The sequence below is a fragment of the Topomyia yanbarensis genome, chromosome 2 (genome assembly GCF_030247195.1).
Source record: "Topomyia yanbarensis strain Yona2022 chromosome 2, ASM3024719v1, whole genome shotgun sequence".
NCBI classification, from domain to species: Eukaryota; Metazoa; Arthropoda; class Insecta; order Diptera; family Culicidae; genus Topomyia; species Topomyia yanbarensis.
This window is the reverse complement of record NC_080671.1, coordinates 136,626,697-136,653,909: the sequence shown is the minus strand read 5'-3', so window position 1 is coordinate 136,653,909 and position 27,213 is coordinate 136,626,697. Positions and strand designations below refer to the sequence as shown.

Genomic DNA, 27,213 nt, shown 5'->3' with positions numbered 1-27,213 from the left:
ACACTGGGCCAGGGCCAGGGGCCCCGGGCTTTTAGGGGCCCCCAACTTAGGATGAATATAGAATCATAGTTCCAAAAAAATAGTAGCACTTAATTGTTTATAACTCTTTAGCTTGCGGGGAAACAATGGATCAGTTGCTCGAATTCACACATTGCACCTTATCCCATGTGATTTTAGAGAGCATCAGACAATCAACCGGAGTGATGGTAGCGATGGGGAACGAGGCACTACATTATCAGGATGGTATTGGACCAATTCAAACGTCAATCCAGCATTTTGATTCAAGTTTCAAATCATGTTGAGCAAAAACATTTTTGAATTATCTTCTACAATGCTGGTTTAGTCTAGTCTACACATACACAGCCAATACATGTGGGAATCTTGGAAAATTGCAGACTTTCACGTACAATTTTTCTTGTCAGTTTTAATGTTTGTGGTACATATGGTATGTGACACAATCATTAAAACGGCCAGGCCAACTGTGCAGCGTACAGAATGAAGATAATTCAAAATTATACGGCAATCAAATTATTCATTTAATGAAGAATTCAATCGTCGAATCATTTTGAACCTTGAATAAGGAAGAAAGGTGGACAGCCATACCGACCGTTTCAATTTGATGGGGATTTGGTAAATCGTTGGGAGTGCCAAATCAAAAAGGTTAATGTCACTCCTTTGGTCCTTAGCTCATGGGTTGGGACAGAGGTATTTAGTCCTGCCCTGACTAATGAACCTAGATTATAGCGCCTTTATTCGCTCCAAAGAAATGTTTTCTACAATACGTACCGTAAACCGGGGTGATATTGATCACTTTTTGAAGTGATCATTACATATTTTTCGACGCTACACATTTTTTTCAAGTTTAATATTTTCAAACCACACACTTAGAAATAAAAAAAAATTACATTTGACGTAAACAACATTGCGACGTATTTTGCTGTCTAATACTGTAATTTTACATGTTTCGACATGTGAAATAAAATATTGTGTGTCTTTTATGTAGAACTCGGTTGAATGGAGATGGAGAATTGTTAACAAAACGCATTTTTGCATGTTCTTGAATGTAAATTCAAGCGAATTGTGACGCTCCTTTTATGTGCATCTTGCTTGATGTAAATATTTTTAAGTGTGCATGTACTGATGTATGGTGAAGAAGATTTGATGGTTTTACCTCAAATTGTTTGTTCGCTGATTTAAATTTCAAGTCCGCTTTCGTATTCCGGGGTGACTTTGATAACCTGCATGTTTACCCACATTAAATTCTTGCTGTCAATATTTTTCATTCAAATGTTTGCTTAGACTAATTCTGAAAAGATATTCAATTACTAAATATTAAAAATAGATGTTAATTGGTATGGTATAAAGTATTCCAATCTACTGTAAAATTAGAGTTACCAAAATTCATAAAATTTGAACCCAACTAGAATAAAATAAGATCTGAAAACATTTTCATCTGCTCCACTTGTTTTACTTCAGTAGTTTATCAATGTACAAAGAGTTTCATCCATCTTAACGCTATGGAGTATTGAATATACAAAAATATTGCGAATTTTAGCTGGAGATAATCTGAAATTATTTCCAAGTAGATTTACAAAAAATTGTTTTCAAAATAAGCGAACTATTAAAAATAAATTTGGCGCACCCCACTCTAAAGAAAAATTAAAACTCACTTAGAATTTATTACTCTTGTTAAAATCTAAACTTTATTTGTTTTATAAAAAATAGACAGTATACAAAGCTTCGTAAAATAAGGTAAAGTAAAATTTCGGGTTTTTGTGGTTTTTGTACCCAAAAACCGAACAATATACTCAAAAAATTTAACAAATCAGTATTTTATAAGTTTTAGAGCAAAACTCATTTCAAATTTTAAGGATTCGGTAGACTATTCTGGCCAAATAAGCAATCTACGAGAAAAGTTTCGAGTGGCCAAAGTCACCCCGGTTTACGGTATATAAAGTTCGAAAGGCACCAGGAGCGGCAACAAGGTGGCAAAATTTGCACAAGGAAGCTGTACAGAAAGTGGAAGAATAGATGTCGAAATTCGTTACACAGTCCTTGTTTGGCAAGCGATCCGCGCATGTGGAAAATTTTAATTTCTTTATCACATCAGGGATTGTGAATGGACAAATCTTCATGAAAACCTCTAAAAATGACTCCTGGACTTTTCATTTTTTTTCAGTTCGTTTATTTGATAGGCACAAATGCGTTAGCTTGGCGGTGCCAAACTCGTTTGTTTTTAGATTTTAGATATCTTAAAACTTGGAGGTTACAATGTTGAAATATTTTTTTATAAAAGAGGAAAATTTTTACAGCTATCTTAAAACTAGACATTCAATGCTATATACAACAGTGGGTTACAATAGCCTGTTTAAATTTTTTTTGCAGCCATATTAAAACTAGGAATCCAGTTTAATTCTCCTCCGGGACTTCTTGAGATTGCACGATACTTTCGCGGCCAGATCAGGCATTTTCCACTATGCCGTCGTATTCTGGTACAAAATCAATTATGTTATTCTTGTACGACACCCCGCCTTATCAAAAATATTTTAGGCCGTCAGAATCAGGAATCAGTAGTCGAAAATGTGTGCCTCACGGCCACGTGCATTCGTTGTGTTTTTTATTTCGAGTGTTTTACATTACTGGTATTGAAATGTATTTTTTATAACTAAATTTTTTATTCAATTATGTTTGGGTTTGTATAATTTTGTAATCAAAGTGATATAGCATTTGCTTTTCGTATTTGATGAGCTTCGTTGGTAGATGGTTGCATTTCTGTTTGTGGCTGATTATGAATGAACTGCTAATAGTTGTGGTAGTGAATTGTTGAAATGAATTGTGTTGTTCATATTAATAGGTTCGAGTAATTTCGAAAGTTGAAAAGGCTAATTATTGTTATTATTTTTTTCTTTCTGTCTCCTTCTGCACTGAGTGCTTATCACCGACATCAGAGAGGCGACTCTACCATCAAAACCCTAGACTTGCCATTTAACTACCGCGGCACCGTCTATGAGATACTAATTCGTTGAATATGAAAATACGTATTTGTTCGCTATCTTCGTTTCTCCGAACCGTTCACTATAAAAGAAAGCACAAAACTTCTGTTAAAATATATAATAAAAATCTACCTCACCGTATGTATGAAGAGACATTTCAAAGAATCCTGCAGCGAAAAATACGAATATCTAAAAAGAATGAACCTCGTATCGCGCACTTAGATTCGACATTATATCGATTGATTCAATATTATCATCTGTAAATGTAGTTGAAAAAAGAGTGAATTTTTTTTAAAATTGGAAATTGACTTTTTTTAATTGAGAACAACTTTGTACGAATCAATGTAACTTTTGTAAATCACGTAGTCGTCATCTTTTAACAAATTGAATTTTATTGGCTCAGGACAATGATTGACGTTTAACTCTCCTTACTCACCTGAGTTCGCACTCCCATAACCGCATATAGTATGTTATGCTCTTTGTCACTTTCGGTAGGATTGGTCAGAAATGCTATATCTTTTTAAGATCTATCAAAATCATCTTCTGTTTTTCGACGGTACCTGGACATTTACAAGGCCATCTATAGTGATGGAAATCTAATTTTTTTTCTCGATATGTTTTGATACCTACAGTATTTTTAATACTTTCACATGGTTGAATGATTTGGCTTAAATTTGAAAAATATAAAATATATCTCAAGGTGACATAGATGGCTCCCTGATGATGGGGATCATTTTTGATCATCATACTCTACAGCAGTATATGCCTGTTCAATTATAGGGGCCCCTCAACTCAGTTGTGCCCAGGGCCCCCGAGTGGTCTTAAGACGGCTCTGCATGGCATGACAACATTCAATGAAAAAACGTGTCGTAATCATATGGAATTTGCTTGAATATTATTTGAAATACAACTTCAAATGCGTTTTAATGGATTTCCTTGTTAAATGCTAAGGAAAATCATTTGTTTCACTTTATAACATGAAAACGTACATGGAAGTGATGTTTAATTTTATATCCTTTTATGGTGTGAATTTTTATCAGTGTACTACTCAAGAAGCAGTTAATTACTTAAACTTTATGATGTGCATTCGGGTAAATAGCGAATCGTAAAAGTAACAATTCTTATTGGCAGGTTCGCACATTGTGTAGACTCGTTTCTAGTTTGTTATACCATGATATATTTTTTGTTCAGTCAAACATTAGTTGAAAAAATTGAAAATAACGTGACACTATCGACACATATGAGAAAGTTAGGGAGTTTTCCCAAATTACAGATTTCTACTGGTCAATTTTTCTTAGCCAAACTGCATGAGAGTCTGAATTAGTTTCACTTGTTCTTCTTTTCGACGACGAGACCATTAAACCGCGTTACGCTTTCGTAGGTCTAGTTTTCAATAAATATACCTCTAGCCTCACGTGTCAGTAAAGTGTCGGAATAGGGAACATAGAAACACCATTTAAATATTACTTGCCTTTCGATAGCTAACAAGCCCTGCACGCAATTTCCGGTGAGCAGTTTCCGCTTAAAATGCGGTCAAGTGTAGGTACTATTCGTGTGTTCGCTGAAGACGGAGGAAATAGATGGCATTTGCATAATAATTCAACCGTTATCCAACTTACAGTGCGAATAAAATTGTTCTTAATTTTTTTACTATTGGTATTGCTGGGTAGAAAGAGAAAAATAATAATTTGCGTAAAGTTATCTTTGATTTTATGGTTGCAACTTTTTCAGAGAAGAAGACAAGGGTATCATTACTGAAAGCGAAGTTGATAAACTTTTATCGGAAGCAGAATGAATAATATTCCTACAAAATTGGAAAGGTAAAGCTCGGAAATTTTATTGGTTTCATTTATGCAAATTATGGGGCATGTACCTTTTCACTGGGAAATGACTGAACATCATGTTTCTCGTCATTGATATGTATTGCGACAGATTTTTACCAGGAATAATTCTTTTTATCGCGTACTTTGTAATTTCTAGAAAATTGTATTTGAACGGGGAAGGTCTATTACACGGTGCTACAAAGAAACAAACATTAAAGGGGGGCGGGGGACTAAGGGCTTCAGCTTAAAAAAAACAATCGTGATTTTTTTTTAAAAATTGCGTGATGCATATTGATCAAAACTTTTGTACATTGTAATGTATCATTTCAATAACATTCTGTAATTTTCCCATTCAATAGTTTCGACAAGCGACTCGATGGCAAAGCTTTTTGTAGAATGTCGCTGCAAAAAACGATTTGCGGTGTTTTTTGCCATTCACACACTACTTGACCGATTTATTTCAAACTTTGCATACAAATTCTATGTAAAAAATACCTAGCCTCTATATTGAGCTGTCTCAATAACGACAATCACTCGTCAATAGTGATATGTCGTAGTAGATAGTACACTTAGATTAAGGAAGGGACATATGAGTATCGATTTCTTCGGACGTTATCCCGATTGAAAATGGTTCGAGGATGTATAATGAGCAATCAAATCATTCTAAACCAAGCTCAGAGCAAGAAATAAATAAAATAGTGATAATTAAATGCCGAAGTGAATGAAACTTGTATTCAAAAATATTACTACATGAAGTGCTAATTATTACTGAATAATTATTTAAATAAAGTATTTTTTGGGATAAAATAATATTTTTTCTTAGTGAACGTGTAAATGCAGGAACATTTTTTTCACTTAACTGGCATAATAAACGAACGAAATTCACCAAAGCTTCGAAATTTCGAGAAACATCGTAAATTAGGCTTTAAAATAAACTTCGAGAATTTGGTGCAGTACGTTTCATTAAAAAAAAGTTATTCTGAGAAAATAGGGTGAACGGATAAATAAGGGACACATTTTTCACTTAAATTGCCACGATCAAAATGCACCAGGGTTTCCAAACATCGAGAAAAATCGTTGATTAGGTTTTAAAATAAACGCTGAAAATCTGGAGCAGTTTGTGTGAACAGAAAAAAGATATCTAAAAAATAGCAGGGTGAACGTATAAATGTGGGACAGCACTTTTTTTAACGAACGAACGAAATGCACCAGAGCTTCCAAATTTCGAGAAACATCGTTGATTAGGTTTTAAAACAAACGCTGAAAATTTGGTGCAGTCTGTTCGTAAGAAAAAAAGTTATCCTGAAAAAATGGGGTGAACGTGGGACACACTGTATAACGCGTTTTATTATTTCATCTTTAAAACAAAAATCATTATAATGGTAAAACCATGATTAGAGTAACAAATAAAAGTGAAAAGAAATAACATGTTAGTATTCTGGAAAGATTGAGGCTCCCAATTTATGGAATGATTTTTTGAAAGCACAGATGTTTTCAAAACGTTCATCACTTTTGCGCGAAATGAGCGTACGGGGCTACTTGGACCCTCTATTCCATCAATCACCGTTCAGCGGCTTGCGGCTATGCACACGATTGAACACGCCACAACAAAGAAAATACATGATGCGCCAATCGACAGCTGTGACTAACCAGATTAAGTTTTTGTAACTCATTTTTTTGAGTCTTAAAGAGTTTCTCCAATAAACATTTCATAGGAAAGCATAATTCCATTGTAAAAACTACAGGGTTGCACGAACTGTAGACGTAGGACTACACTATTTAATGTAAAATATTTGTTTTCTTAGTACATTTATAGTAATATAAAAACCAAATATATTTCTTACGTATAGTTTAAGCACAACCAACCAACAGCGAATGTTACATATTGAACCAAAGCTTCTTGATTATCAGGTCATTTAATTTGTAGTAGGTGATCGAATCCGATTAAACTTATTTGAGAAGATCTGAAGAAAGAAGACAGGAAACTGGCCGAACTAATATTTGGAGCTAAAGCACAAGATCAGCATTTAAAAATTGTAAAAACTTTTCAATTGTGTGTTGAAAAAAACCCGGACCGGTGAAGAAAAATCAAATTTTAGACATTATGATTATATACATTTCATATATAGACCAAGTTTTTTAGTTATATTTTGCCATTATTGTAACTTTTCATCGATCCGCGTAAATTTGTTGCTAAGAAAGTTTTCGTCTTTGCGCAACGAAAGCACAGATTGCTATCATGCAGGGGACCATTCATAAATTACGTAACGCTTTTTGGAGGGGGAGGGGGTTCGAGAAGTTGTTACATATTGTGACATAGGGGGAAGGGGGAGTAAGCTAGATCGTTACGTAACATGTTTTCATCGAAGAAAAAAAAAATTTTCAAGGAATTTGTTACGTAATAGGGGAGGGGGGATAACTAAATTTGTGACAATTTGTTACATGGGGGGAGGGGGGAGTCCATTTTGGGCAATTTTTGCGTTACGTAATTTATGAATGGTCCCCAGGTTACACACGCAACCGCTAATAAACAGGGATGCTACATTGAAATCTGTGTTTCGGTCAAAAATATCTTTTTACCATCTGTGATAACTGAAACAGGAAAAAAAATCTGTGATAAATTTCCGAAAAATCTGTGAAAATTACAATATTTTCAAAAATCTGTGAAATTTTCATCAAAATGCCAAAAATCTGCCATCTGTGAAAAAGAATCTGTGATCAAAAATTGGGGTAAATCTGTGACATTACAGAAAATCTGTGAATATGCTAACAAATTAGATATACACTCAGGTTTATTCACGCGGTTTTTTTTGCGCGGTATTTTTTTGAAATTTATTCGGATTTTGAAATTAACGCGGTTTTCATTTACGCGAATTTTGAAATTTACGTGATTTTCATTTACGTGGTTTTTGAAATTTACGCGGATTTTTTAATTTACGCGGTATCCATTAACGAAGTTCCCATTAACGCGGATGCTTAAATTTACACGGTCTCATTTACGCGGATTTTGAAATTTACGCGGTTTTCATTTACGCGGATTTTGAAATTTACGCGGTTTTCATATACCCGGATTTTGAAATTTACGCGGTTTTCATTTATGCGACCTGTATACCCCGCGTAAAAAAACGTACCTACACATTCGCCTCAAATCTCGACAAACATATCAAATGGTCCTAAGTGAAAATGAGAGCCTCTCTTTGTTTACTTTCTCTTTCGATTATTACGGCGTCAGCATAAAACTTTTCAATATTGTTTCAGGATATATCGAAAAACGCTGATTTTGACTAGCATATTATGCTAAGAGTTAATGAACAAACGTATAAACGGACGAGTTATTAGCGAAAGAGAAAGTAAACAAAGAGAAACTGTCATTTTCACTTAGGACCATTTGACATGTTTGGCTAGAAATATTGAACCCAAGCGCACAAAGCAAAATGAGTCCACGCTGATGATGATGGGTAGAGCGAAAGAGATAACTAGTACCACGACACTATGTTAACCGTGCTTGCAAATGGAGTTCGTATGTACAAGCGATTTTGTTTACGAATGATTGTGTTCGAGATCACACATAAAAGTGTGAAGGAAACGAGCACAACACAAAAGAAAGCATAGTGTTTGAACGGACAAGCTCAGTCGCGTGTTGGACGAAACTGGATAGTGTAACGGACTTCTAACTCAGCTACACTGGCTGTGAAAACACAGAGCGCAGTGATCTGCTCCGTCTGCCGTTCAACAGGTAACTGAGCTTATCCGGCAAAATCCGTTCTTTAAATAGTCGATGATGACGTCATTCATTGAAGCGTAGCGCGCTTGGTATACAAATCTGTCGTGCCGGACTTGGGAAGCGCTATCTTCTGTGTGTAAAAGCGTGATATTTTAACTAGGTTGTACATTAATTGTATATATACACGCTAGCTGATATCCAAACGAAAAGAAAAGCCTTGCAAACCACAAAAACTTTGTTAAACATATCATATTATTAGTTATATAGTTTTACCAACAAGTTGAAATAACTGCTAAATTCACATTATGGACCACAGTGATGTGTATTACCCCGTAGTACACTCTGGAGTGCGTGCTTTAATGAATTTATCTGAACACGCCACAAAGAATTTATAGATGGGATTTTCGATTGATTGACATCGGTGTAGTGGAGTGCACTGGAACTGCACAATTTTTGCACTTTCTAGCAGAACCCATCGTCAGCGCACACTTGAAATTCGTTCATTCAGCTTAGAAAGAGCGTTACGGCGCACAGTGGCGGATCTTCAAACAAAAGTCTGACAAAACCTAAAAGGTTACCTAATTTGGCCGCGGCGTGTGATCATTTTATGTGTACACAGAAAATAATATTCTTGTAAACATTACAATAAATCTGTGTTCAACAAGTTTATTTATATTGCTTATTTTATTGTGAGAACGAATTTTCTACAAAATAAATATAATTCAACATCCACAATCACATGTCCGGAAAACATTGCTGGAAAGTCTAGTGGTAAGTTTAAAATGAAATTTTAATAGTGGTATGACAAACTGTCGATGTAATTGATTCTTTTAGGATAACCATAAACCAGACTAGTTGAATTCTGTCTGGAATTTGAGCTCTAGCTTCATCATAGACATCCGTGAGTACTCTAGACCCCTCAATGCATTCATAACTATTAGCAGAACGACGCACTTATTTGTGACATTATATTTCTTAGGTATACAGCAAAATCTTACAGTAAAAAGTATATCGTGTATAGTAAAATTTACTATGAACTTAAATCATCACGGGATCAACTTGACTACTTTCATAGTAAAAGCGAATACCATACGGTGACATGAATATACTACAAACATAGTGAAAACTACAGAAACCAAAGATATATTAATATGGTAGAAATGATTGTTAACGTGGTTGCAGCGAAATCATAATATTATCAGCTGAAAATTGTGGGTACAATGTAATTAATTTAACCCTCTAAAATAGTAATTTCAACCGAAACTTTTTTTTGCGTGTATCCTCTGTGTATGCGTCATAGGATTGAAATATTGGCAGTGCCTGGCTGCGGTCGTTGAAAATATTGTTACCGAAGAATTCGACATGACATGAAACGCAGCAGTTGCTACGATGTCAAAATGCAAACTGACGATTTCACGGGCCTCTTTATAAGTATGTCGCAGTTACTGTTGTGACAAAGGGGCAGTCCTAGCAACGCTCGCTCGTTTGGCTGAATAATGCGGACCAATCATGGCACAGATAATTACTGCTTGCACAAAATCCATTCATTCCGTTATTTTTAGTAATTGTGCATTCGAGAGAATTAGTTACATAATTGTTGAGCATGTTTCCAATCAGATAGCGCAAACATCTATTTTGTTTATTCACTGCAACGGTAGATATTCATGTTAAAAAAATCGGTTAAAATTTCGGCCAAAAATTTTAACGGGACCGCTGTATTGAAATATTGAAATGCACATACTTGAAGTTAAATGTAGGCGGGTATTCGAGGTCACTAATTATTAATCCGTTTTCTTCTCAGAGTTGCAAAATTATAAATGGTGGATTTAAAGTGAAGGGCAAAAGTTAAAAATGACGGATTCGAAACGGCAGACTACGATAGAGAAAGAAGCTACGATTCGTCAAAATGTAGATCTAGGGGTTTTCGAAATCGAAATTTATTAATAATTAAAAAAGAAAAAAATAGGGTAATGAACCATGTTTCTATTATCACACTACGCATTTGAAGTCCTGGGCTTGAGAAACGTCTGCCATCTTTGTACAAACGCAATGACGCAAATGCGAACATTTTACTATTTTCAGACAGATCACTTTTATAATTATATGGGCTCCTAAATACGAAGCTAAGATGTCGAGACCTATTTATATGCATTGCATCGATCGTCAGCCGAGTAATTTATGAAACAGTGCAACACCTCCATAATAGGGCCAAAACTTGACGGCGCACAGTGGCGGATCTTCAAACAAAAGTCGGACAAAACCTCAAATGTTACCTAATTTGGCTGAAAATCACAATTTAGGCTAATTTTAAGGTGCTGAGCTCATTTTTGATGTCAAAAGTCGTAAAATATTAAATGCATTTTTCCATACAGTGTCATTGAATCTTTCTTATAACTATGATCCCGTTTTCATGATAAATTTCCTGTTACTGTTCACCAATGTCAGCAATATCACAAAAAATGAAGAGCACTACTTTAAATCCATTGTATAACGTGTTGGTTTACTGTAGATTGTCTAGCTGTTTTACACAAAATACCACGCGCCTCCATATCAACAACAAAGCTTCAGAATCTCCTTAAACCATTTTGCGCACCTAGGCGCAGAACGAGACCTTGATATTCGAAAAGTAGAGGTTATTTCCCATAGAATGTATACTATGTGACCGTTCCGAAATGATTCCGAAATACATTATTTTTATCGCTAAGCAAGTTCTTGTGTTCTTCTACACAATGAAACTAGTTGTGCTAAAATAGGACAAAAATCAAAAGAGCAACATGCATTTGAAGTGAACAGAGCAATTGTGGTTTCGGCAATGAAAATAATTAAAAGTCAGGACTTTGTCCTTGTGGTTAGGGTGTTCAAAGTATCAACTTCTTAGATATGTAAAATTCAGCTATTATGTTCTACAAAGTTATAAATCAATCAGATTGAAGCAACTTTTCTTAAGAAACTATGTGGCTATCTCTAATGGTTCATGTGCTATGATTTTTGAAATATTTAAGGTGGGGTGGCTCTTTAAAAGTTGGTTTTCTATTAATATCTTTTTATGTGTTAATTTCTCGCTAATACTTTGTTCTAGAGGTTTCTAGAACTTTTGTAAATACACTGTAAGAGATTGAGCGATGAAAACGTGACCTCTTAAAATCACTATTTTTCATTTGTCATTTCATTCATTGATTTATCGTAAATACTTTGTTTGCAGCACTTTTAGAACTTTGCATGGCGAAGAGTTTTGCTGAAGTAACAAAGTTATTATCTCGTCTATTTGAAAAGTTATGAACGATTTTTGTTGAAAAATACACCATTTTCAAAAATTAATTATTTATTTTACAGAAATAACGCTCTCGCAGTTTTTTCACCAAAAACTACAAGTTTCAATCTTTCAAATGAAATTAAAGGATTGAAAATCCATTTGCAATGTTGGAAGATATATAGCTTTGAAAAAAAACATTTTTGCTTTGAAAATCGCCTGTAACTATGCAAACAAAAGAAATAGAAACTTTATTGCTTCGGCAAAAATGTGTATTTACAAAAGTTCTAAAAACCTATAGAACAAAGTATTAGCGAGAAATTTACACATAAAAAGATATTAATAGAAAACCATTTTTAAAGAGTTACCCTACCTTAAATATTGCAAAAATCATAGCACATAAACCATTAGAGATAGCCACATAGTTTTTTCAGAAAAGTTACTTCAATTTGATTGATTTATAACTTTGTAGAACATTATGTAGCTGAATTTTACATATATAACCCTAATTCAACTAATATAAAAAAATCGTTAAGAAAGTTCTAAGAAAGTTTGCCGAAGATACTATATATCTAAAACGAGCGGTTTAGCCGCAAACAGTTTTGTCTTCCTAAATACAGCTTTGGGACCATAGTGCAATGTAAAGAATGGGCCAAAATCACTTTGCTTTTCGAAAGATGTATTCGGAACCTAGCATATTGCATATTTATCTAATTTGATTCGATCAGGATGTGCTTCATCGCTTATGGAAAGTAAGCTCTTAAAAGTTGTAATGATATCAGTGGTGCAAATTTTCATTTTCAAAAGGCCAACTTTCAGTTCAATCAAATCCAACCATGATTCAAATTCAAAGCCTCCCTCAATCATTCACTTTCAAGTTGGCGGGATTTTCATAACTGAATCGTACGTCTTCATTTCAAATTGATGCTTTTTCATTCACCAACCAAAGCTGTCATCTGCTCTGTGGAGTCCAGTTTAGATTAAATGTCGTCATGTTTTGCGTTTTCAAGCTTACATGGACAGTAAGAACTATGTTCAGAGTAGTTTTGCTTGAAAACCCTAGTCAATACCCCAGTAAAGATATATTCACAGGGCCAATGAAATTGAAAATGAATGGAAAATGATTGAGCAGGTCGGCTGTTTGAATGAATAATGGAAATGAACAACTGCATATTGAACATAGTAGGGCATGATTTGAGAATTTTTCCTCCTTCAAGTTCAAAACAAACTGTTGAAAATTTGTAGCTCTGAATGATATGCATGGTTTGACAAAGATGTCACTAGCACTCCAAAAATTTCGAGTGATCCACTTCTGTCAACAGCACTCTACCCATATTTTAAAAAACAACATGAATTGAAACAATTCTGAACACAAAGTAGGAAGTTTCCTATTTATCATAAATATAATGTAGTTCGTGCAGCAGCTTCCGTCAATGCGTGTTTTGACTGTTATCGATATTCACTGTTCGATTCTGGTCAACGGTTCAGAATATCAATTGAAATGGAATATTTTTATGATAAGGATAATTATTACACCTCCATGATCCTTCTTTTAAAAAATTATGCACTTTTAGCTTTGAATGTGCCCAAAGCAAAGTACTGTTATACACACTAGTGTGATAACACAACATAGTCCAAATTGGTAATAAACCTGTACTTTTAAACGAGAGGGTGGGTTTGGTGAAGCGGGATGATGACATGAAATCGATTTTCCTCTCTCATCTGCAAACACTCTACCCTCCCGATGATTTCCCGAGCTATACCTGGCGGTGGTAATGTGCATCCACAAAAGTCATGCACTAAATTATACATGAAAAGAGGGCTGTTTTAAAACTTTAAGCTCGGGATAGTAGAAAAAATGATTTATAACTGTAACCTTTTTTTTCAACAGACACATAGGTAGTTGTCGATTAAACTTTTTGTACCTACAGTCAGATTTAGCACAGTAATATTCTCAAAACAAACAAGTTTAGTGGTGGATCAAAACATTGCTACTGATAGTTTTTTGTGTGAATTTGCTTGGTACGAATGAAAAAGTGAATCTGTTTTTGGCATGAGTCCAGCTCTACAGGGTTAGCGCCTTGGTTTCAAGGCTCAGCAAAAATCAACAAATTGAAAAGTTTTTTAATCAAATTCTGTATACTGGACTGCAGGATTCAACAGCTTAACTTCAGTAATCTGTTACTCTAGGAACTACCTGTAAGAGTGAATGATTAACGAGAGAATAATGCTGGGATCTGAACTTCAATTCCGTAGAACGTTGTACAGAAAACTAACCGTGCTTTGTAAAAATAATTGTCGGTGGGGAAAAGTGCGAAGTAGGGAATTTTTTTACTTCGTAATAAGGTCGATAGTGCTAATGAACAGAATGATAATCATGTCACTTTTCAGCTATTCTTCATTCTTAACTATAATAGGTTCAGAAACACCCATGCCCTGTTTTGAATGTAATAGATGCATCAGCAGTAGCCTTTACCTCGATATTAATTGATTTAGTCCACATTCATAATCCTCTTTCATAAATGCTCGAGTAAGAAGAAAATGTAATCCACTTTTCTTTATGTTCTATACACTTTCGGTATCGTCCAAGATATTTTTAGTTGCGATGTTAATTTGGGAAACCAACTCCCTTTCGGAACACGGTGACTGCGGAAATGTAAAATCCAATAGGAAAAAATAGGATTCACTGTGCACGATACGCCTGGATGCTTGCAACCAGTATATGACACCTTGTGGAGTATCGGCATAAAAGTTACTGATGATGGAATCCGACAGATACAGACGAAAGATAACTTAATGTGGTGAAAGGAAGCATGTTTGGCACACATACACACGCCATGTTATCCTTTATGCACCGATCATTGTAGCCAACGTGAAGAATAAAAAATGATACGTTTAAATGTTCGGTTGAAACTTTTCAATTGGTGATAAATTTATCTTGCCATGATATCCAGCTTTTACGTGCTATAATGGCGGTCTAAATTATTTAGTTCGTAGGGTAAACAGGTCTAATACGCCCCCCTTAAGCAAAAATAGCTATATTTCACCATTCGACACTATGATCTCCGCACCAACTACTCTAATTTATTGTTATATTAGTTAGGGCATGTTCAGGAGCAAAGTAGAACTGGAACTGAAACATTCACATCCCCAGCAGAGCGTTTTGTTTTATTATTTCGAACAGTTTTGTTTCAAAGTTTAAAACTGTTGTACGACGCCGTTCTATTTGTTGCTGATTTTAAAACACGTTTAGAACTGTGTTTTAAATACATGCAAAGTTTTCAGCACAGACACTTAGAACCGATAGACTGGGGAAAAATAAATTTGAATGCAGTAACGCTGAAGGCATGGCTAGACATGAATTTAAAACTGAATAGAACTGCTGCTGGGGACAGAAAGTACCAGTTTTAAAATTTTCAGTTTTATATTATAGAACTGTCAAAATTATAAATCTAAAACTGAAACCCTCCTGACCATGCTCATAGAAATTAGCATCCGTTTCATTTTTGCATTAAAACATCCTGATACAAGTATTATTAAACATTTTTCAAAGATACCTAAATTCTAGTTTTTTCCTTCACCCAGGGCAAAATGCCCGCGGTTAAGGTGTGATATGCCCCACAACAAGAGGATGGTATGCCCCACAGCAATTGGTGAGTATAAAGGGCGAACACGAAATTATTGCGACACCGAAAATGTCATGCCAATTTTCTTATAATGTTTAAAATCAAACCAAAATTTTAGGGTAGTTTTATACATATATTTACTTCAAAAATCAAAAGAAAAGTTAATCGATGGAGCCTTGAGTGTAAAATTGAACGCATTTTTGCTTGATGCCCTCCATCAAAGTCTTTACAGTGTCATCCGGTACCAGTTTCTCAGTTTTCTCCATTTTTTTAACATGTCCTTCTCGTCTTTGACTGTCTTCTTGCACTTCCGAAGTTCCCGTTTCATCATTGCCCAGTACTGCTCCACCGGGCGCAGCTCCGGACAGTTTTGCGGATTCATGTCCTTTGGAACAAAATGGACAGAATTGGCCTCATACCACTCCAGGACACTTTTAGAATAGTGGCATGATGCCAAGTCTGGCCAAAATAGCGGAGCTTCGTCGTGCTGCTGCAAGAACGGCAAAAGGCGCTTCTCGAGGCACTCAGAATTGTAGATCTCGCCATTTACTGTGCCCTTTGTCACGAAAGGCTCACTCCTCAGTCCGCTAGAGCAGATGGCCTGCCAAATGAGATATTTGGAGGCGAACTTCGACATTTTCGTCTTCTTAAATTTGTCGTCCATATAGAACTTGCTCTTGCCGGTGAAAAACTCCAACCCCGGAATTTGCTTAAAATCGGCTTTTATATACGTTTCGTCGTCCATCACACAGCAGCCATATTTTGTCAGCATCTTCTCGTAGAGCTTCCGTGACCGAGTTTTAGCCGTCGATTGTTGCCGCTCATCGGGGTTTGGGAAGTTCTGTACCTTGTATGTATGTAGTCCAGCACTCTTCTTTGCATTCTGGACGTAGCTCTGCGACATGCCGATCTTTTTAGCCAAATCACGGCTTGAAACGTTGGGATTTGCTTTAATCATCCGCTTCACCTTTCCCTCCGTCTTTTTGTTCTACGGTCCCGGTTTTCTTCCAGCTCCTTTGCCGTGGTCCAACGTCAACCGCTTCAACACTCTGGAGACGGTTGAATGGTGAATGTTCAACATTTTTCCCAACTGCCGGTGCGACAGGTCAGGAAATTCCAGGTGTTTGGAAAGAATTTGTTCTCTCGACTCGCGTTGGTTCACCTCCATTTTTGTTGAATCGAAAAACACGACTTCGAGTTTAACAGCATTTAAACAATATACATCAATGAGAATGTGTGCAAAATTTGGTTGATTATACCCAATGGTAAAAAAGTTATGCCCTATTGAATGTGTCGCAATAATTTCGTGTTCGCCCTTTACCCCACAACGATGGGTGGGGCGTTTCAGCCGGTGATAAGCTGTTGTGAATGCATGAACTACGAACTACACGCACGCATAGTTTTAAACCAAGCTAAAAACTAAGATAGTACCTGTAATATTATAGTAAGCTACTTGAAATAGTTCTACCAAATCCAACTGTTTCTAATTGGTTGTAATACTAATGGAAAAAGTGGGAGCTTACATCAAAATAGCTCTTTTGAAACTTTTGTGAATATTGTTTTGCAACATATTAAAAATACCAAACTATGTATGTTGATTTCATGAAACAATACTGTTATCAGTCACTTTTACTTTTTAGATAATTCAGGAATCCTGGGAATTGAAGAGGGGCATTTTGCCCCGTTGGGGCGTATTATACCCTTTTACTCTAATGCGTATAATATTCCGTTTTTGACAATATAGTTATTTACCTTGTTTTTTACGCTATTATGGAACGTAAAAAGCTGGATATCAGCTTCGGTTTTGAATGAATTCAAGCTCAAGCTTCGAGGTGTAAGCAGTTTTTAAATTTTCGCACGAACTTATTTTCATTATCACTTGCTTGACAACTAAAGTCAACATCTGCTCTATTTTCTTCTCGTTATAGTTATAATTTCATCTTGCTGTTTCAAGATACACTTCATAAATCCTCAATATGTGTTTTCTTCTTATAGTTGAACTGAGAGGTTAGGGCAGAATTCAGCTTTTTGTTGGTGGCTGCGTCCTCAAATGCGCACCCCACTTTGACAAGTCCTCCGTCCAATATCAATTTTGACAAATCAACAGTCTTGTCAAATTTGACAAACCGTGATTTAGATTCAATTTTTTGATCGCGGTAGGCGTTCACTTCTGATCTCAACTAAAGTTGAACGTCAAATACAAATATTGTTTTTCAGTTGAAAAACTAAACTGATTTCGGTACGGATCCGCACAGTTAACTGTAGTCCCATTCAACAGCGGCACTCAACTCGAAATATGGATACAGAACATCTGCTATTCAAAACTATTAGCTACTCGCAATCGGCATACAAAAATCGGTCGACCAATAAGGCAATTAATCAGTCTTATAATGTAATTGGGCGATTGTTATACGGCGGAAAACCAATCAGCGATACTCAATCTAGTCGAAACTAATAAGTCAGGCGAATTGCAACCGATTTTTTTCAGTAAACGCAGCTGCAGCTGTAGCTAACAATTGTCAATTCTTGGTGCCAAATTTTGCTACAAATTTGTATCCAAAATCAGATGCGAACAAACATTGTTTAGGTCTACTTTTAGGTACTGTATCGTTAAAGATGCTTTTCCGGGTGGTTTAAAAGCAAGTTTCATGTGCTATTATTAGTCATTTCATGTGTGATGAGTTTAGGTAAGAGCAGAGGTTCTAATCGCATAATTCTCTCGACACTTTCCAAAAGCTGAGAATCTGCTTATAAATAATGCAGGATGTATGATAGCCATGAAACTCAAGGCTGATGAGACCGCTTGTCAAAATTGACACTGCTGACGAGTTGTCAAAGTTGACACTGTACAGACGACTTGTCAAAATAGAGTGCGCATTTAAAAACGCAGCCACCAGCAAAAAGCTGAATAGGTAATTACTAATATATCAATTCAGAAAAGACAGAAATCTCGTCCCAATTCTTTGTTTTTGGCTTATATACTGTGTCGAGGTTTCAGAACAGATTGAAACATATTTTGTCGCAGCTGTAAACAAGATGTTCTGGGATTCTTCGCTGTTTTGCAACTCTTTGGTTCGTTATATGTCCAAAACAGCATAAAGAATGTCCCACTTCAAATGTGATCACGGAAAAACACTAGACAATAACCTATTAGGTATTTTCTCTTAAATATTCGAGTAGAAGTAGTTCAGAGTGTGTTGTTTACACTGTATTCTTATCGCCGTCAGTTTTTCGAAAACTGGAAAAACTGGCGTCACTCTAAAAGCAACCTCGCGAATTGATTTTGCTCAAACACCTGGAAAATCCTCCTAGGGGCAGATTAATCTAGGAATGCATTACAAATTAGCATCAAATTAGAAACAAATGCATTTAATTTGCATTTTTGCATCAACTGTACAATCCTTCGCAGAAAAGTTTGTTCGACAAACGTCCTACGCTGATCCACTTTGTTCGATGTTTTGTTGAATGTAGGGCTAGTTTTCTGTAGAGTTTTGACGTCTTACACGCAACGCAAAATACATTATGAATTTCTATTTTGATGGAAAGAAATGCATTTATTTTCGCTTATTTTAAAAAATGCGGCACAAGTGGTTTGTCCTTAGTTCAACTCTATCATTAGGACATCGTCCAAACAACTCGAAATCGTGCAGTCAACGGTAAGTCGTGTGATTCAATGTTACTACCATACTCTGAGCATCGAACGGCAGGATAAATGCGATCAGAATGGATGTTCTGCTAGCGATCAGGAACACAAGCGTGTAGTGAAAGCGTTTAAGCGGAATCCCAATGCTTCGGTCAGAGATGTGGACAAAAGTTTAAACTGTCCAAGTCTGTCGTTCACAGAGCAAAGGAACGGGGGGACTGCATACGTACAATGTGCAAAAGGCTTCAAATCGTAATGAACGGCAAAAGACGGTGAGAAAGTCATAAGCCTGGAAATGTACGCCCAGTTGCTGACGAAGCTACATTTTCTCATCATGGATGCTGAGACTTTCGTGAAGACGGACTTCCTCTAGCTTCCGGGGATACTATTCTTCACCGCTCAGCACAAGTTTTATGTTTCGGAGGAGATGAGGAAACATAAACTTTAAAAGTTTGCCAATAAAGATATGATTGGGCGTCTGCTTCCCTGTTCAAGCTACACGAGGGCCCTACGATCATCGACGAACCGACGTGCCACACGGAACAAAAAATGCGTCAGATTTTGTCCTAATTGTTTAAATTAAAATACACACTTAAAATCCATTACCTACCAGTAGGTAATTTTAATTTTAATGTCAGAGTGAAAGCTGAGCTGACCTGCACCGACTGCCTGCTTTTACTCTGACAGGCTCCATTTGATGTACTGCAAGCATGTTTCTCGCATCTCGAACCCTACTGTCAGTACCAGCCTCAGCTCAACTTCTCGCGGTTACTCTGTAAGCACCCTAACGGCCAATTTCTTCACTTGGATGAAAACCGGTTTTCGTTGAAAACAAGTTTTCGGCTAATTGGTTATCAGCAACCTGAAAACTGGGTTTCAGCGAAAACCGGTTTTTATCCAATGAAGAAATTGGCCGTAAGTGTCTGTGCTTAATACCCTTTATGTTTTAAAACACAGTTCTAAGAGCGCATGTTTCAGCAGCGTTTTATTTTATAAAGGAGTGTCAAACTAGAACTGGAACTGAAACAATAACAAACCCAGCAGAGCACTTTGTTTTATAATTTCGAACAGTTTTGTTTTAAAGTTTAAAACTGTTATACGACTTCGTTTTATTTGATGCTGATTTTAAAACACGTTTAGAGCATGTTCAGGAGTGTTTCAGTCCTAGGTTCATAATTTGTCTTAAGCGTTACTGAATTCAAATTTATTTTTCCCCGGTCTATCTGGTCTAAGTGTCTGTGCTGAAAACTTTGCATGTATTTAAAACACAGTTCTAAACGTGTTTTAAAATCAGCAACAAATAGAACGGCGTCGTATAACAGTTTTAAATTTTAAAACGAAACTGTTCGAAATTATAAAACAAAACGCTCTGCTGGGGATGTGAATGTTTCAGTTCCAATTCTACTTTGAAACTCCTATGCAAAATAAAACGCTCCTGAACATGCCCTAAAACAAAACTGTTTCAAATTATAAAACAAAACGATCTGCTGGGGATGTGATTGTTTCAGTTCCAGTTCCTTTGAAACTTCTATATACAATAAAACGCTGCTGAACCTATGCTCTAAATAATGCTTACCCCTCCGGAAGTCGCGCATATGGTCCAATGAACGAGCAGCCGCTGGTGCTCTAAGACGATTTTGCCACCTTTTCAGAGCAGCGTGCCCTCAGTGCACTAGCGCGAATTCCGTAAGCTTAACGTATCATTCAAAAAACTTTCAGTGGTTTACGTTGGTAGCAACTGGGTAGCACCGAGGGCCCGATAGCACCGTCACGGCCATTTGTCAGTTTTTGTTATGTCAGATCTCCACCAATCACAGTGCACCAACAAACGCCGATTGCTCTGACACTTGAAGACCGACGAATGTGATTACGGTACACGAAGCATAGTCTTCAAAGGGCGTTTAATTTGTGAAACATTCGTGATATTCTTTAAAATTAAATGAATCTTGTGATAAAATTCTAGCAGTTGACCGGTTGTATTGAGGGTTTGGCGTAATTAGACGGGTATCGAATAGTAATTTGGAATAACGCACAACAATGAGGTCTTTTGCAGTGTGGAGCACGGTACTGCTTCAGATCGCATTAGTTTTCTTGGTACATGAAGTTTCTGCTGGCAGAGATTTCTACAAAATTTTAGGTCTGCGAAAATCGGCCAACAAAAACGAAATCAAGAAAGCATACAGGTGAGCTGAAGTGTTTGGGATCTTTTATTTGTACATATAGGATTTATTGATGCAAGTCGACTGTATCAGAGTATAGAAGTGCTAATAATGCGTACAATATTTTTCGTATTCGAATCATTAGGATTGGCTCAAATATTTCACTCTATATAAATTTAATGCCTTTATTAATTATAACGGTGTGAATTTTGTTTTCAAAAGCTGAGAATATTACAACCTAATGAAAATTTTCCTCAGAATTCATATTTGACGAAGTATATATAGGTAAAATATTGACATTTTTTTCTTTCTGAAGAAAACTTGCCAAAGAGCTTCACCCGGACAAGAATCAAGATGATCCAGATGCATCGCAAAAATTCCAAGATTTGGGTGCGGCGTACGAAGTGCTTGCCGACGAAGAAAAACGCAAATTGTACGATCGATGTGGTGAAGAATGTGTCAAGAAGGAAGGTATGATGGATAATAGCGATCCATTTGCACATTTTTTCGGTGATTTTGGATTCGGTTTTGGTGGTCAGGAACAGCGAGAAACTCCAAGGGGAGCTAACATAGTTATGGATCTGTTCGTAACGCTGGAGGAACTGTTCAATGGAAATTTTGTTGAAATTACACGAAATAAGCCCGTGATGAAACCGGCACATGGAACGCGAAAATGTAACTGTCGACAAGAGATGGTAACGCGTAATCTAGGCCCCGGACGTTTTCAAATGATGCAGCAAACTGTTTGTGATGAGTGTCCCAATGTAAAATTGGTGAACGAGGAACGGACGATCGAGATCGAAATTGAAGAAGGAATGGAGGATGGTCAGGAGACTAGATTCTCTGGTGAGGGAGAGCCACACATTGACGGCGAACCGGGTGATTTAATTTTGAAGATTCGAACAGTTCCACATCAGAGGTTTGAGCGACGAGGAGATGACCTATACACTAATGTAACAATTAGTTTGCAGGTTTGTATCTACTGCATCTACTAAGCAAGTGGTGTATAGAAATATGTTCATTTCTAGGATGCTCTGGTCGGGTTTACTCTAGATATAGATCATTTGGATGGTCATAAAGTGACTATCACTCGTGAAAAGATCACGTGGCCTGGAGCAAGAATCCGAAAAAATGGTGAAGGAATGCCAAATTACGAAAATAACAACCTCCGGGGAACTTTGTACATAACGTTCGATGTGGAGTTCCCTAAAACCCAGCTGAGTGATGCTGAAAAAGAAGGTAGAGTTCATATAATTATAAAGCTTAATTTGTCAATGGTTAATAATTTTCGCTTTCCAGACATCAAAAAACTGCTAAATCAGCCATCCGTGAATCGAGTGTACAACGGACTTCGATTCTCTTAACTGCGCGGTCTGGACCGTTTGCAATCCACAAGACTTTAGGAACACATTTTCGTAATGTAGAATAATTCGATGAGATGATGGTTAGCAAAACTTGTTCGCTACTATAGTTTGACGCTTGCGGAAACACGAGCAACAATTACAGATTGAGGCTTCTGCCTCAGAGAATAATCTAGCTAAAAAATAGCAACGTTCAGCTTAACTTATTCGTGCAAGCATTTAGGTTTTGAATGAATTCCGATAGTGAACGTGTATTTGTGTTGTATGGGTTGAATGTAAATATGTGCTATAGATTAAACCAATTGGATTGAAAATACATCAATAATGAATTAAAATCGTGCTCATTTTTTGTGTTTTTAATTTTGTATTTGATATACATACCTATATCTTTTAGTTTACATTACACATTTTACATTTTGGCGATTGATCCTTTGTGCCAAACACCGTCGCTTTTTTAATGAAGAGCAACTCCAGCGGAATAGCCCCAGACATTTGCATTTATCGTGTTAGTTACTCTAACAAGTTTTATTAGTTGAATGCCCAATACAAAATCCAAACTGCCCAGGTAAGTAAAAAAGGATTCTCATTGATATGTGACATTCTAAATAGCTAAAAGTCTAGTCTAGTCTGCACATACACAGCCAATACATGTGGGGATCCTCGAAAATTGCAGACATTCGCCTACAATTTTTCTTGTCAACATTAATGTTTGTGGTACATATGGTATGTGAAACAATCATTAAAGCGGCCAGGCCAACCGTGCAGCGTACCAAATGAAGATAATTCAAAATTATACGGCAATCAAATGATTCATTTAATGAATGATTTAATCAACGAATTGTTTTGAATCTTGAACAAGGAAAAAACGTGGACAACCGTACCGACCGTTTCAATATAATGGGGGTTTGATAAATCGTTGGGAGTGACTTGGCTAAGAGGGATAATGTCACTCCTTTGGTCCTAAGTTCCTGGGATGGGGCAGAGGTTATTAAACCTGCCCTGCCTATAGAGCCAAGGTTATAGCGCCTTTACTCACTCGCTGGAATAATGATAGAGAAAATTGGCGAAATCGATTGTTTATTAATAAACATAAAAACGAAAAAAAAACCCCTCAAACAGCCCCGAGAACAGAAAAAAATAAATATCCCATAAAAACAGGATTTCAATGACTTTCCTGTTTAGTGCGTGTGTGTGAGCGCAGCCAAGTGAAATTCATAAAAATTACAAAGCAGCATTGATATTCTGTGTTCGCGTGTGTTGTTTCACAAATTTCACGAACGCTCGCGATTAACAAAACGATTAATGAGAAGCTGACTGGACTGGATCAAATTAGCTCACAACTGAAGTCTGTTTGCTATATCGAAACCCCCTAGTTTCACTTTATTAAAACACCAATACTACCTTCAATAGCCATTTAACTGGGAATTTCCAAGACAATATCAAGACACTTTTCCATGATCCATGAACTCTCCCTTTTTTGTGTAGCCGGGAATTATTTTTTCTTCGACCATCTCTAATTTGCATGTCAAAAAGTAGTCGGATCATACAGTCCCTCGATTGTGTAGGCTATGTCTAAAAGTATTGAATTAACGTCTTAGGATTATATCTACCATCAGTTTGACTCGGATGTATCACAGAGAACAGGTTTAACGATCTATTCAAATGTAGATCCTCTGAGGGGGTGGGCGTAGCGTAGTTGGTAAATCGATTGCCAACTACGCTACGGGGATTAAGTCTCCTCAGTCTTTCCTAGCCATAACATCTACAGTCGTGATTCGCTGGTTGGACACTATTTAACAGGACCGCTTTTCAGTTGGACCTCCGCTAGTTGGACAATTGTCCAACTAAAAAGCGTCTGAATGTTAAAATCTTATGTCAAATTTACTTTGACATTCAATCTGACAATTATTAGAGATGTGAATAGATGCAAATACACTACTAACGTCTCCTTTGGAGGGTTTTTGACATCTGTAAGTCGGTCCAACTAACGAATCAAATTCGTTAGTTGGACAGAGGTGTGGCCCAACCAACGAATCACGATTGTATAACTCTTTATATCGGCCACCTAGCTTTATTATATGTTCTAGTAAAATGTTCCAGCACCTGCAATATTTCGAAATAAAAGAAAAACTGTGTGAGTTTTGTCAAATTATTAGCTTTATATTTTTTTTCTATTAGGGGAATGATTTTTGAGAGACAAAAAAGTACGCATTCTAAAAACAGTTTCATGTTGGTGAAATTTATAGTAACTAGTATTTAGTATGGCCTCCGTTAGCATTAATGACACCTGCAAACGTCGGAGCATACTTTCTACGAGGTTTTGTAAGTACTGACAACAATTTTGATCCAAGCTTCTTCAAGGGCTGAAAACAATTTTGCTTTATTTGTGACATCTTCCTTGTCAACTTGTTGATGCATATTATGCGTACTTTATTTTATCGCGTTCTCGGATATACAACTTTCAGCATTACTCGGGCGAGCTCATTCTCTGGTCGAACGTCGGAGCGGAAACGATAGCAGTAGCCGATAGGCATATTAAATTATGCAATGCACTGCGCGCTGCTCTGCACACCTCAACTGGAGAGTCCGGCACTCAGTGTTAGTTCTAGTTGTGCGCATACCGTTGCGATGACTCTAGTACCGCGTTGCTTTTTACCGACGGTTCTCAAATTTGGAAAGCCGATTGTTTTGAGCTTCAGGGAACACCTTGAAACTCGGTGTATTTGCACCCGTACACTCTCTTGCTGATTTCAGCGCGTGTCGGAAAGATTTGATTTATTTAGGTACTCGTTGCGCATATAAGATTAAAATCGTGGCTAATTGATTCGTGCGTATTGAAAATGTTGAGTCCTAGTTAGCCCGACGCCATATCGTAACCCTACCCATTTGAAGTAGTCTTTTAAAACGGTTTGTATTGAGGGATTCCATGAGAAACCGGCCGACCGCAAAATATGACCATCGTCGATTCGAACGAAACTTGGCAGGTGTGTTCGCTGTATGAATCTCCATGATATTCTCTGGCAATTGGAATATTTTGATACAAGAGTAATTTTTCAAAAGGGCGTAAACGTTTCTACGTGTATGAATTTCAAATTTTTTTTGTTCGATTACTGTATTTTATACAGCAAAACTATTTGAGAACAAATTACAGGGAATGAATACTTCTGTCCGAAAAAAATATACACTGAAAAAAATGTTGTGTCATTTTTCAAAAAAACAAAAATTTATGATAAAAATTTAAATTGCGAAAAAACCCATTTTCTTAAATTTTTTATATTTTGTTACCAAAAACCTAAAGAGAAAAGAAACATTTTGATTGTGATTGCATGATGGAGAAAAAATCGGTAAAAAAGTTTTTCTAACAATAACTTCGTACATGTTTTTAAATTTCATACTAATTGACATACAAAATTGTAATTTTATTACAGAATATAATTCTAAGCACCATTTAAAATCAAAATGCATTTAACAAAAATCTTCCAAAATGCGATAGTTTTCGAGATATTTGAAATTTTGCTACTTCAAAAACAATTAATTCGTGTAATTATGCTCTTTTTAAAAGTTATTCGCGTTAACCCATCAAAAAATGTCAAAAATTTAATGTTTATCGTTTTAAAGACGTAAAAGCAACCTTTTTAGTGTATTTGGATCATGGAGAAGCTTTCAATAAAAAAGTTTTCCTAACAACAACTTTTGACATTTTTTTATAATTCTTACTATTTGCAGTCAAAAATACAATTTTCTTTTTGAATATGATTCCAAACGCCATTTTAAATCGAAATGCTCTTAACAAAAAATTTCTAAAATGTAGTAGTTCTCGAGATATTTTAACTTTTGTTTTAACAACACAATTATTTTGTTTTATTACGACCTTTTCATTAATTAGTCGCGTTTCTCCATCAACAATAATAGGTTTTTCAAAAGGCCCGTAAACTTTTGTGCAACTTTCTCTTTGACATCAAGGCGATATTGTAAACCATTTGAAAGTTGCTTGAAAGCAACCAAAATATATTTCAACCATAGGGTCTGTTGATTAAACTATATAGCTGAATCATATGTTGGTTGTTTTCATGTAACTTTACAATGTTTCACAATATCGCCTTGATGTCAAAGAGAAAGTTGCAGGAAAGTTTACGGGCCTTTTGAAAAACCTATTATTGCTGATGGAGAAACGCGACTAACTTATGAAAAGGTCGTAATAAAACAAAATAATTGTGTTGTTAAAACAAAAGTTAAAATATCTCGAGAACTACTACATTTTAGAAATTTTTTGTTAAGAGCATTTCGATTTAAAATGGCGTTTAGAATCATATTCAAAAAGAAAATTGTATTTTTGACTGCAAATAGTAAGAATTATAAAAAAATGTCAAAAGTTGTTGTTAGGGAAACTTTTTTATTGAAAGCTTCTCCAGGATCCAAATACACTAAAAAAGTTGCTTTTACGTCTTTAAAACGATAAACATTAAATTTTTGACATTTTTTGATGGGTTAACGCGAATAACTTTAAAAAAGAGCATAATTACACGAATTAATTGTTTTTGAAGGAGCAAAATTTCAAATATCTCGAAAACTATCGTATTTTGGAAGATTTTTGTTAAATGCATTTTGATTTTAAATGGTGCTTAGAATTATAT

General features: G+C 36.0%; 2 protein-coding genes across 6 annotated transcripts in view; one reads left to right on the top strand and one right to left on the bottom strand.

Annotated features, from left to right (window-relative positions):
- Positions 1 to 14,568, bottom strand: part of LOC131681462 (uncharacterized) — a 48,577-nt gene extending 34,009 nt beyond the window's left edge. For 4 of the 5 annotated variants that reach the window (XR_009303931.1, XM_058962262.1, XM_058962264.1 and 1 more), the window contains exon 1: positions 14,267 to 14,568. Coding sequence is in view for 4 of the 5 variants with exons in the window: in XM_058962262.1 (XP_058818245.1) it covers positions 14,267 to 14,293 (27 nt within the window). In the remaining variant the exon portion in view is untranslated. The remainder of the gene's footprint in view (positions 1 to 14,266) is intronic. The other variant, XM_058962265.1, reaches the window with a different exon arrangement.
- Positions 14,569 to 20,882: 6,314 nt separating this feature from the next.
- Positions 20,883 to 22,923, top strand: LOC131681459 (dnaJ homolog shv-like). Its single transcript, XM_058962258.1, has 4 exons — positions 20,883 to 21,242; positions 21,535 to 22,189; positions 22,247 to 22,457; positions 22,518 to 22,923. The coding sequence occupies exons 1-4, from the start codon at positions 21,097 to 21,099 to the stop codon at positions 22,580 to 22,582; spliced, it is 1,077 nt and encodes a 358-aa protein (XP_058818241.1). The 5' UTR covers positions 20,883 to 21,096; the 3' UTR covers positions 22,583 to 22,923.
- Positions 22,924 to 27,213: the final 4,290 nt, after the last annotated feature.

Coding starts and splice junctions, on each gene's coding strand:
- LOC131681459 (XM_058962258.1), top strand. CDS start 21,097: ATGAGGTCTTTTGCAGTGTGGAGCACGGTACTGCTTCAGATCGCATTA. Junction 21,243..21,534: donor GAAATCAAGAAAGCATACAG/GTGAGCTGAAGT, acceptor TTCTTTCTGAAG/AAAACTTGCCAAAGAGCTTC. Junction 22,190..22,246: donor ATGTAACAATTAGTTTGCAG/GTTTGTATCTAC, acceptor GTTCATTTCTAG/GATGCTCTGGTCGGGTTTAC.